Source organism: Lactuca saligna, chromosome 7 (assembly GCF_052625555.1).
Source record: "Lactuca saligna cultivar CGN05327 chromosome 7, ASM5262555v1, whole genome shotgun sequence".
Classification (NCBI taxonomy): Eukaryota; Viridiplantae; Streptophyta; class Magnoliopsida; order Asterales; family Asteraceae; genus Lactuca; species Lactuca saligna.
The window spans coordinates 149,233,520-149,246,501 of NC_136423.1; the positions used below are offsets into that span (position 1 = coordinate 149,233,520).

The window sequence follows — 12,982 nt, forward strand, 5'->3', positions numbered from 1 at the left end:
CGGAGTTTGTAGGTCTGGTGGTGCGAGCCGCAAGTGTGGGAGACAGGGGCATTATGGGAGTGATTGTTGTCAGTCAGCCCCAGTTCAGGATATGAGGATTTGTTATCAGTGTCATCAGGTTGGTCACATGAGGGCCAACTGTCCACAGCTTACTGCAAGACCAGTGCAGGCTCCACCACCAGCCACTTTGAGAATTACAGGTGGAGGTCAGGGTGGAGAAGAGTCCCCGAGGGCTTAGGGACATGCTTTTCAGCTTATAGCAGAGGAGGTCAGGGCAGAGTCGGATATGGCTGCGGGTATGTTTCCTTCTTGATATCTTATTATCATGTGGTTGTTATGGAGTATTATAAATCTGCTAGTCTCGTTCGCATGATTCATGGCATTGTATTCGTTCGTCCTTTCATTGGGTTTATCGTATGATCGAGGGTTTTGTTATTAGGAGTCTTAGTTGGTTATCATCCATGGGGATTGTTAGTGGGGAATTAGGCTTTATGGTCCGAGTATTGTGTATAGCATTTTCAATTTGAGGAATACCGAACTAAGGGTCGAACTCCCTTAGAGTTCGAGATGTGCGATGTCTGAACGTGGTTTTGTGGAGGTTGGTCGTTTTAGAATTAGCTCAAGTTTAAGAGAATTTGTTGAGTAGGATTGTTTAAGTGATGCCGTTCGGGTCATCGGTGGTTGGTAGTTAGTGCTCTAAGTGGGGAGAATTGGAAAATTCGTAGGAGGATCGGCAGCATGAGAGGTCAATTAGTTGTTTGAGTTTCAGCAGTGTTTCAATCAGCCAAGAGCATGGGCTGGTATGAGTAGGTCAGACTAATGGGGGCAGGGAGCAGACCATAAGTTCAGGATAGATAGTGGTTGATGTGAGGCATGGGTTTAGGCCATGGAAAGGATTTCGGGATCGGAACGAGAGTTCGGAACCCCTAGGGGGCTAGAGTAGTATGTACGGGAAGGATTCCCTAGAAGGGTAGTTTGGAATAACGTATGATAGTTTGAGCAGTTTGGGGAGACTGAAGGCCGGAAGGTGTACCAGTCAGGCCGAAGGCTCGGGGAACGGTCCAGACAAGCTGAAGGTTCTAAGAGTGGTCCAGATAGGCTGAAGGCCTGGTAAGGCGGTCCAGTCATGCTGAAGACTCTGTATATGTTAGTGGATCAGTATGAGGAGAATGAGAAAATATGTCGCCAGGTTATGATAATTGATATGGTCTAGCTCCAAGTATTAATCATGTTCATGGAAGGAAGTGCATGGACCCGAGAGTCCTTGCGAACAGAATCAGAGTCAGTGAAGTTCGAGATTACCAGCTGATCTACATGGATAGTGTAGAGTGGAGTTTATCTCATTGGCACGTGCAGGCGCGAAAGAGTTGTTGAGTGGATTTCCTAGAAAGGAAAAGGTATGTAGCTCCGGAAGGATCGTGGGTCCTCCATTAGGGGAGGAAGTGGAGTAAATCGATGAGTGACATGCCTCAGTTATTAGTAGGAGGTACTGGATTGTACCATATATACATTTGAGTGATGCCCATACATATTTTTAGTCTCCTTGGAAAAGGAGGAGGTTAGTGGCTCCATATTGGAGATTTGGAACATAGAAAGGTGAGACAGCAGGATAACAAACTCGAGAGTAGTTTGGACTGGTGCTGAGGACGTTATAAAAGATTTCGGTCGGAGGCCAAGGACCTAGGGACCATGATAGAGAAGATGCAGTAGTAAGGTTGCAAGAACCTGAGTTGATTGAGTACTCGGAGTCTGTAGCGCAGGGGTTGTTCTGAAGTGTATGCTACAGTAGGCTTTGAGGACGAAGCCTAGTTTACGTGGTGAAGAATTGTAACGCCCCGTTCTTAAAATATCTATTTATGGGTTCCCAAGATCAAGATTAAGGGCATTTCGGTATTTTATGGGTATTGGATTTTATTCGAAAAGGGTTTTCAGTTCGGGTGTGTGTCGCTAGGAGGAGATGTTTTAAATTGAAGATATTGGCAACAATGGTCCCTAAGGGGGAAGTTTAGCAAAGGGATCCCATGCATGCCAAGCATGTATACACGTGTTTGGCTGGGTACGCCCAACGTAAGCTGGATGTACGCCCAGTGTAATGGAGTAAATGAACGCAGAGGTCTCTCGACATACACCCAGTGTACTAGATGTATGCCCAGCGTACGTCTATCATCCAGAAAACCCTGAGTATTGGGCCAACCACTATATAAGGAACATTATGGTTCCAACCCTAGCCTCCATAAACACTCTCTTACCCTTAGAAAACTCTAGATAGCCGTCCCACCTCCATTGTTGGGTGTATTTGACCTTGGAAAGCTTGTTTTGGCAAAAAGAGCCAAGAAGAAGAAAGAGGAAGTTGTCAAAGAAGGAATGGGGTGGCTGGAGCTCATAGATCTGGAGAGGCATCATTTTATGGAGCCCTTTTGAAGTAAAAAGTCTCTGGCTAGACAATCTTATTGTATAGATCTATGTACTGTAAAGTTTTGACACCATTCTTGTCCCAAAAACCTCATCTTGATGCATGATTCTAGTTGGTGGAGATTAGCTGACCTTTCAGACCTTAGGAGAGGCCTTGAGTAAGAAAAACGAGGTCCCAAGGGATTTGGTTGTCTCATATGTGATATTGGTAGCTCTTAATGGATTAAGACCTTGGTTTAAGAGCTTTATGGACATCCCAAGTAATAAAGTTTGAGACTTTATGAATCCTAGGCATATTTGGTCTATGGATCTAGAGTTTGGGCTTCAGAGCTTAAGCCATTAAGATCTTAGGTGGAGTTGTAGTTGAGCGAGGTTACGCCCTGCGTAAATGGGAGTACGTCCAGCGTAGTGGGTTTGTGTCCCGATTCCAATCCACGAGCATCATTGTACGCCCAACGTACCAAGAAGGGTTCGCCCAGCGTACTCCCTCTGTTGAGTTTTCATTTTTGGGCCTTAAGAAATTGGGTTGTTATTGGGCTAAGCTTAGGCTGTGACTTGACATTATGGATAAAGTAATTTGGACTCAATAATTATTATGGACCTTGGATCTAGGTTCATTTGGTAAGGTGGACCCAATTTAGTAAATTGGGCCAATATTGGGCTTTGCTTCGGACTTTTGATCTTTAGGCCATTAGTGGGCTTGAGAGATTACCTAGTGTTGGGCCTTTCATATTTTGATTGTAGGTCTTAGTCTTGGACCAGATTGAGTTAAGGGTAAATTGGTCAATTTACCCTTGGAAGGATATTGTGCTTGGGTTAATGGTTATTTTGCTGCTTTGGATAGTTCGAGATTTTTGGTGAGACGGTGGTTCGGGCACCTGCTTCTTCAATTCAGAGTTTCGGCAGTTACGAGGTAAGTTATCCTCACTACATCGATAGGGTCTAAGGAACCAAGGCCGACCCTTTATCGGATGGAAAATCGGGTAGTTCTTATGTTATTACTTTGCTATATGTTTGCATCCTGGTAGTTAGGATGGTATGTGTTAGAGACCTGGTTAAGGTCGGAATCCTGGTATATAGGATGATGCTATGTTAGTGACCGGTTACGTCGGTGTCCTGGTTAGAGCTTGCTATGTATGTGATCTGCTAGATTGGTTGATTAGTGATGAATTGCTATATGATTATATGTTTAAGTACACATGGTTGATTGACTGGGGATGGGTTGAGGCGAGTCTTGCTTTGCGCTGTAGGCCAACATACCCAGGGCGTACGGGATATCCCGAAGGCCCAACGAGCGGTCCGGATAGGCTGTAGTCCCCACGAGGGCGGACCAGACGTGCCGAGGCTCGGAGAGTGGACCGAGCCAACTGAAGGCCCGACACGGGAAGAACAGTCATAATGTAGACTCAAAGAGTGGACTAGGTGGGTTGAAGGCCTGGTGTGGGCGGACCAACCACACTGCAGACTCGATGTATATTGCTAGACTCGGAGGGTGGACCAGGTGGATTGAAGGCCCGGTACGGCGGAGCAATCACACAGTAGACCCGAAGTGCATGGCTATTCTGTTTATCATATGATATGTTATGATTATGGTATATGTGGTTGGTATTTTGGGGGTAACTCACTAAGCTTTCGGGCTTACAGTGTTCAGTGTATTGTATCAGGTACTTCAGGAGATCGTTGCAAGGCGAAGGCGTGATCGTACCGCTTCTCATGTTTATGTTTTATGATATGGTTCTGGGAATACTCTGATAATAAATGTATTGAAAACCTTTTTGTAACAACTTAATGAAATTGGGTTGTTTCTGAAAAGTTTAAATTGTTTGGAATATTTAGAGTGTTACAGTATGGAACCCCGTCCACACTCTACCACTACGACATAATCTCATAGCAACTAAGCACATAAATCACAACAGATAGTGGCATACCAACAACTTATCACAAAGACAATCATCTCTACTCTAGACAACTACTAGTGGGTCGACATTGGTGCCTTCAACCCATTCCTATAGGAAGGTAACTCACTTCACATTGTTAAATTCCACTGCAAGAAATCCTTACTTGCTGTCCTGACAACTCCTCGAGCTATTAAAACATAAATATCACCCAATTAGAATTTGGGTGCCAAACCATGATCAATAATCCATACTTGGGGGTAAAATGATCATTTTACCCCTAGTCCTAAAAGATACATAACTAAGGCCCAAGCCCAAAAGCCATCAAACCCAAAACTTCAAAATCCATAAAATCCCACTAATAGCCCAATTTTCCAAATTGGGCCCAACTCCTCAAATAGGCCTTCCCTTTTAGTCCAACATATTCTTTAGATAAAAATATCTGATTTTTGATAGCCCACAAAGTCCCAAAGTAGCAAAGTTCAATGAATAGCCCAAACTGAGGCCCATATGAGCAAAGCCCACTCTGACTGAGTATGCATGGTGTACTTAGATGTATGCAGCACGTACTGGGTTCGTGACTTGTATGTTATGTGTAATAGTTTTTTTTATGTCCAACGTACTCCCCTATTAACTCCTTTTGCTATTAAGCACTTAATGCTTCAAACGAATGGTCCAAATCATAGATCTGAGCTCTACTTAACGTCTGAATCCATAAAGTCACTGACTTGGTGAGTTTGCATGCCCCAAGTAAGCACAAACTCTAAAAATGGCATCCTACTTACATGAAAATGGCATCCTATTTCCATGAAAATGGCCTTAACTCTTGCATGGACACATCAAGATCTTCAGGATTGCAACTTTCTATCTTAGGGACTCAAATAGCACCAAGGGTGGCAACCCTAAGCATAGGAAACAGATTTGAACCATAAAGCTTCATCCTTGGGACCAAAAAGGTCCAAAACTTAACGTAATAGATCTAATAAATTATGGATCAAGTTCAAGACTTTATACCTTGAAAAGCTCTGCAATGAAGCAACAATCCCATACCTACAACTTCTTTTACTTCCTTGGAGACTGGATCAAAACACTAAGAATGCTCTCCAAGGACTTCCAAGCACAAGAACACACCAAATATGGATTGGGGATTCGCGGAAGTTGCTTTAGGGTGAGAGTGAGGTTGGTCTTAAGGACGTAATGTTCTTTATATTGTGCTAAACTCTAAAATTTTGGGTTTTTGTCTGAAGGTAGTACGCCCTGCGTACTCTCAAACCACTCGCGACCAGATGACCTTATACAGTGTGTGACATTATTTTTAGTACACACAAACAATGTGTATCCTAAGTCAGTGTGTGACATTGTTCGCATGTCATTAAAGGGTTGTTTTCTAGTAGTGGATTTTTTTCTTTGAAGTTCAGCTAACCAATATGCCTCCTAAGAATTGACAACTACCAGAAGTGGTCTTTTTGTCGAGCTTGCAACATCCATAATCTAAGTCAGTAAAGACTTGGAGATAGAAGTCGCCTTTAGTAGGATAGAATAGACCTAGAGAAGCAGTTCCTTTCATATATTTGAAAATTCTTTTGACTACAATAAGGTGTGACTTCTTTGGATTGGCTTGAAAGCGTGCACAAAGACATGCAGAAAACATGATGTCTGGTTGACTAGCTGTAAGGTACAGTAATGAGTCAATCCTTCTTTTATATTGCTTCTGATTTACAAATTTCCCATCAATGTTTGAATCAAACTTGTAGGATGTAGACATTGGTGTCTTTGCAGTTCATGCGTTCTCCATGGAATATCTTTTCAATAGGTTTTTTATATACTTCTCTTGACTAATGAAGATTCCCATGGGAGATTGACGGACTTATATACATAGGAAGTAATTGAGCTCATGCATCATACTCATTCTAAATTTGTTTTTCATCAACTCAACAAACTCATCTCTAAGATCCTTTCCGGTTGAACCAAATATGATATCGTCAACATAGATTTGCATAACGATCGAATGGTTGTTGTGGATTTGCACAACGAAGATGGTTGTTGAACCTAAAGGTGAATCAAACACAGAGATCAAAAGAATGACCAATGAAAAAATGACTGAAAGAAAACATATGAAAAACAAAAGTCTTAAACCACCTCAGTTTTGGTTGTAGGAATTAATGAAGGTTCTTAGGTCAGTGAACAAAAGTTGCAAGACTACAATGAATCAAATTATCTATAATGAAGACATTGTGTGGAGTAATCACTTTGGTGAGAATATGAGGGTTTCAAAGTTTTCCACAACCAACTCTTCAACTTTCAAGCAATGTTGGGTTCCTAAAAGCTACAATGATACATATTTTTGCACTCTCATGAAAGGTACACTTTTTAATTTGAGCCAACAATTTAGGAGACTAATTAAAAAAATTTCAATGAAAAATCGTTAATACGTATGAATGAGAAGTGACACGGGTGATTTATCTTTATATTCGTGAAAACAGTCCCAATAGCCTCAAATTAGTGGGTTTTAGTATTTAAAAAGGGAAAAAGAGCTAGTAATTACCGTGACTTCAAGAGAATTAAGAAAGAAGGTGAAACAATATTCATGGGATGGTCTATTTTCTTGATATTTTTGTTTACAAAGAATTTTAAATGTGCAAAAAAAAAGTGAAAATAATTAAATATTGGAGCATGGATATCACTATTGTCATCAATTATCAGGAATAAAGTGTGAGGTTAAAATAGAACAAAGCATGGGCACTTTATCTTCGCAAAGAATTCGTAGCTTATATTAATTTATTTTGAGGTTACCGAAAAGAAAGCTATACGGCAAATAGAAATCAAATGGATCCATTTGTTTGTACTTTGACTTATCTCTCAATAACAAAGTAGAATTATTTTAATCGAAGAAAGTACAAGGGTTGACATGCTACTGTAATATTGGTATAATCCGTTGGTTTGGGTCCCAATCTTGCAACGATTAGATGTGGTATGGACCTGATTTCTTTTTACCCAACGGATAAAGTTTTACGCTATTGTTGATATCGAAGTTTTTTCTTTATCACAACTATGGGCTCCAATGACTTCATTTTTCTAGATAATATGGTTGTTCATTTTTTTACACCGAAGATCTTCTTCTTATGCAATGGTTTCTCGTTTTACTTGACGGGTGGTTATTAACTTCACACTGAAAGTTCTCCTCAAACAGATTTTTTTGAAGACCAAGTGCAAATGTCTTGGGACCGGTGTTTAAAATCTTCAAAATTTTTATTTTTATTTTTAGGGAAAATAACATAAATGCCCAGCAAACTTTTTAAGGTTGACCTTTTAAGTCCCTAAACTAATTTGGTGTCTTTATAGGGGCATAAGGTTAGAAGCAACCTGTCAATTTAGTCCTTCTAACCTATTGTAGCCGGTTTCAAACCTATTGTAGCCGGTTTCAGGGACACGTCGTCTATTTTCCATTTAAAAGTCAAAATCACATTTTGACTTTCTCAAAATTGATTTCCATTTTGTTCTTATTATATACAAATACACCATAAACCTCCTCTTAATACTTCCTGGGCAGCCGAATCTATCCTGTAATCACAATTCTTCTCAAAATTGACGACTTTTCCGAAAGGTGAATGTGGACGCAATTTGAAAGAAAGGAGGGCATATCATGAAGGTGAATGTGGGAGAGTTTTAGACGTTGTCGTACGTCCCACTAATGGCATCACATACTTTTAACCTGATTCGTCCAACAACCGGAGACCAAAGACGAAACAGAGTGGTTTGCTCGATCCGATGGTTTTGATTTTGGAATAAGGCTTTGGTTTCAATATATTTACTGTCTCGATTTTGGGTTTTGATTGGTTAAAAGGTAGGGTTTCGGTTTTGAATTTTTTGTTTGGATATTGTGTTACAGTGTCGTTTTGTTGGTAGCTTCATCATCATCCGTTCTCCAACATTTATAGGTTCCACCCATGAATCCAAGTTTCTACATCGTGCCTCTATCACACACCTTCTCAAATCAAAATCTTTCAAATTGGTAATGTTTGAGTGATAATGAACACATATATTTGAATCATGAGGAATAATAAATTAGTGTTTTGGAAGGTGGGTTACGACTGCAACAAAGTTGAAGAAGACTAGTTTTACATTAAAAAAAACCATTGAACAACAGTGGTGGGTTGAATCAAGATAACCCCACTACCACCAAGTCAAAGAAATGCAGGGGGTACAAGCTTCTAATGCATGAGATACAACTTACAAGTCAATTGGATTCTCCTCCCACACACAGAAACACGTGACGGAAGACGACACCATTGTTATCAGCTGTTGGACGTAAAATGATGCCGACAAACTCTGTATCTAACGAAACAAAAGGGTAATCGTCGATAAAAGATGAAATTATACCAAACTCGTGTTCTAGGTTATTGGCGTTCTCAATTCGCATGAGAACGGTAGCATAGGAGACGTGAAGTTGTCGATCGACATTAGAACAGTAGTAAGAAGGCTCTCTATTGGAAAATTTAGAAATGGGAAAAAGTGGGGCGAAGAAGATGAATAGTACTGGGTTAAGGAATAATTGGTCAACAAACATATGATGTGGCAAATGGGTAACCGGATGACCCCTTCATTTTGCTCAAAAGGACCTAATCGACCCGTCAAAGTGTAATTCGTTCTCTTATAAAGCCACAAAATAAGTTAAATGACTAAATAGGTAAACCCTAGAAACATAATAGGGCATATATGTCATTTTCCCTTATTTTTATTTATAAGTCTAAACATTAAGGGTGAATTTTTGGATATTAAAACAATTGACATGAATTTTTGTTTTTAAACTATTAGTTTTAGGGTTTTCAGATTTTAAATCCTAAAACTATACATACTTTAGGTTGTTTTTCTTTTAATATGAGTCTCATTTTTATTTTTATTTTCGTTTTTCTCATTAATAACAAATAAAAAAAATTATATTTTTCATATAAGGTTTCTCCATTGTAATCAGATCTGATGATAATTATATGAATACATAAACATTTCATTGATTCTTTATTTATCTGAGATTGATTTCGCGGAGATTGATTTCGCATATGAATCCGTGTTCCTATATTTTCAATGGAAATAGAATATTATAATATCATATATATGAATTTTATAAATGTGTTACATTGAGACTTTGTATAGTTTAACAAATTAGGGAGAAAAAAATTATAAAATTAGATAAAAATCATAATGATTAGTTAAAATTTTATAAATGTGTTACATTGAGACTTTGTATAGTACAACAAGCATTATTACACTTCACGTAATGCTTAGGAAGTATTTCCTATTTATTAGTACTCATAGAAATCTTGCTATTAAAGGATGTAGCTCTTTTTCGGTTTGGATTTTTGTCCCCGCAGTTCCTGCATGCAAGTGAACTAATCTTCGATATGCTGACATGGCTTATCGCCTTTGGGAGGAGATGACGACCCGCCGCCAGCTGGAGGTGATGATCCGCCACCGCCACCGACAGCAGGAGGTGACGATCCGCCAGCACCGCCACCGGCAGCAGGAGGTGATGATCCGCCACCACCACCGGCAGCAGGAGGTGATGATCCGCCACCACCACCACCACCACCACCGGCAGCAGGAGGTGATGATCCGCCACCACCACCACCACCGGCAGCAGGAGGTGATGATCCGCCGCCGCCGCCACCGGCAGCAGGAGGTATGGATCCGGGAGGAGCCGGTACGGAATCTTTTGGAGGTTTCTTGGCACAGTCAAAGTAGCAGAAGCAACCAGATTTCCCTTCACGCGAGTGACAAGCTCCGTGGATTGCTTTCTCCCATTCAATGCATTTTTTATCACACTTGTTGTTATCACACTTTCCAGTCCACGTTTGGCTCATATGTTCACAAAATTTTACAGCAGTCGCGATTTCTTTTGAATGCATGCAAAATTGAGTTAATTAATCCTAAGGTATATATGAGTAATAAGATAATAAATAGTGATGTAGAAGGTAGTACTAAATGATTTATTTAAACGGTGTTGTTAGTTGCTTAACAAATAATCTCACTTTTAATAAGGATAAACCCGACAAATCACTAATATATAAATGTTTCCTAGTCTGCATGTTTGCAAGAATAATGAATTACATGCAGTAATTAATCTTAATTAGTGACCACATAAACGAATTAATCGGTAAAACAAGAAAACCTACAAGAAAACCTAATTATCGAAAGGGAACTATTGGTATACAACAAATTTTTTTTCCATACATAAAAATTTATACATTAAAATATTATATTGTACAATTATATAATATATAAATTGTTATGTATTGTAGGAATCACTTCGAAATTTGTTAGTGATAGTCTTTTGTTAAAGTAATTTATGAGAAGTTTGAAGGGATAGAATTTCCCGAAAACTGAAAGGTACGCTATTTCCATTCTCTACCATGAATGTCATCACATGTATGTAACTTCCCTTATTTATATAACTTTAAAATCTCCCTATTGAAAGTAACAAGCAGAAATAAATCAAGCTTTTTACTGAGAAATTAAATATCCTCTTACAATTTAATCTTACTTATCTTGTTATTTATGCTAAATGGTGTGAAATGGATTAAAATATTATTAAGAAAAATTAAATGTAACACCTTTCATTATTTGACATGGGTAGAAAGATATGTCATTATTTGACATGGGTAGAAAAATATGGTAAGAAGAAATTGTAGGAGCATATTAAATTTCTATTACCAAAAAACTTTGGTTGAAGCATAAATGAAAGTAAAAATGGTCGTAAAGTAGTTAGATTAAGCACCTGAGATAGCAAGAGCGAAAATAAGAGGAAGAAACACAAACAAAAAAGTTGGTTGTTTTGACATATTGACTTATGAGTAAGCTGAGAACACTCGGTACCAGTTGCGTGAAAGTAGAGGCCGAGTACTTGGGATTATTTATAGAACGAACAAGCTTCACAAAATACGTGTTGAAGATGAGCACAAATCTTGATTAAACAAATCAGCAAAATATCAAAAGCTCCACAAATGTTATTGTCTTGATTTCGGTGCGTTGTTTATATTAACAAAAAAAAATTATAGATACACATTTTAGTGTATGACGTTCACCTAAAATATAACTAAGCAATATTATGAAAAAATTGGCTCGTATTTTGATTTTGAATTTATAAATTTAATCATGTTTCACGATTTATGATTTTAAATCTTAAATCCATGGTCACATACTTATTTTATTTTTTACTTTTTTTAATTTTTAAGAAAGACAACAAGTCAGATTATTCTCAGTAGGTTAACCAATCACGAAAGATATGGATGACTATTTTGAGTTAGGTTTTGTAGCTGTGATATGTGTGGTAAGACACTCTGGTAATATATACATTGTATATAGGCAGCATAACATCGCTAATATCTTGTAATATATACATTGTATATTTGCAGCTATGACATCGTAATATATACATTGTATATTTGCATTTATAACATCGCTAATATTTGTACTATTGCTTTAGTTGATCCATACATTTTATAGGTGTATGCCACCCATGCCACCCATGATATTTATAGGTAGTGTCCTTATCGATGGGCACTATATATGCTCAATGTTCGTACAGTACCAGAAAACTGGGCAATTTCCGATTGTTATATCCGTCATAAATCTGTCGTTAAAGCTTATTTCCATCATAATACCGACAAAATTAGATTTGTCGTAAAAAGTCTCATGGGTAATTATTTGTGATGGATTTCAGACAGTTTTAATAACAGATTATCAACATAATTTTTCGTCGAAAATATAGCGACGGATTACCAATGTATTTCCGACGGATTACCAATGGAAGGTAATTTCCAACAGACTACCGACGAACACTTTTTGTGATGGATTACCGATGGACACTTTTTGTGACGCAGATTACTAACGAATGCAATTTATCTTTGCGACAGATTATTCCGTCACTAAATTTATCAAAAAATTTTAAAAAATTACAGTTTTTTCTTCTAAAAATTAACATTAAACCACAAAGTGTGAAATACATTAATAAGTGTTTTAACATTACAATAGACATCATCTAATACATTCAAAGTGTCAAATATTACTAAGTGCTTAAAACATAAAACTAAGGATTTTCTGGTTGATTATTGGGTTGATCGATGAATTTCATATAGGCCTCCATTTGCTGTTCGAATTAAGCTTGTTTTTGTTGCATTTGTAACTCAATTACTTCAGATTTCCTTCTTTACATTTCATTTCTCATATCCAATTTTCCATATCATGTGAAGCTAGATGTTGTCAAGGAAATGCAAGTGTAAGAAAAACCCTGCAATTTAATATCAAAGTGCAAAATGGATGTCAAGGTTGAGCTATAAGATAAAAAGCAATGAAAATATATCACTATTTTCATGCTATGAAAATCAAAAACTATGTTTAATCATATTCAATACAAATGAACTAGAACTATTAACATCAACCATATATATACCTGATACAAAAGTATGATACATAATTGAAGTTGTGAAAACAAGCCATAACTTGCAAAATCATAGTGGTTTGGCAAATTTTACATCAAAAGTCCAAGTAAAAGGCAGTCAAATGAAATATTTTGAACATGGTTCTTTTTTAAACAACATACCATTGAGCCCATTTGTAATTCATATTTCATATTTGAGACATGTTAGACTGAACTGTGTGGGCAACACCCACTCTCGATT

The 12,982-nt window shown here is 38.0% G+C and overlaps 1 protein-coding gene across 1 annotated transcript; it reads right to left on the reverse strand.

Annotated features, from left to right (window-relative positions):
- Window positions 1-9,472: 9,472 nt before the first annotated feature.
- LOC145005201 (uncharacterized) lies at window positions 9,473-11,228 on the reverse strand. Its single transcript, XM_078964257.1, has 2 exons — window positions 11,080-11,228; window positions 9,473-10,197 (listed from the first exon to the last, which is right to left on the reverse strand). The coding sequence occupies exons 1-2, from the start codon at window positions 11,141-11,143 to the stop codon at window positions 9,695-9,697; spliced, it is 567 nt and encodes a 188-aa protein (XP_078820383.1). The 5' UTR covers window positions 11,144-11,228; the 3' UTR covers window positions 9,473-9,694.
- Window positions 11,229-12,982: the final 1,754 nt, after the last annotated feature.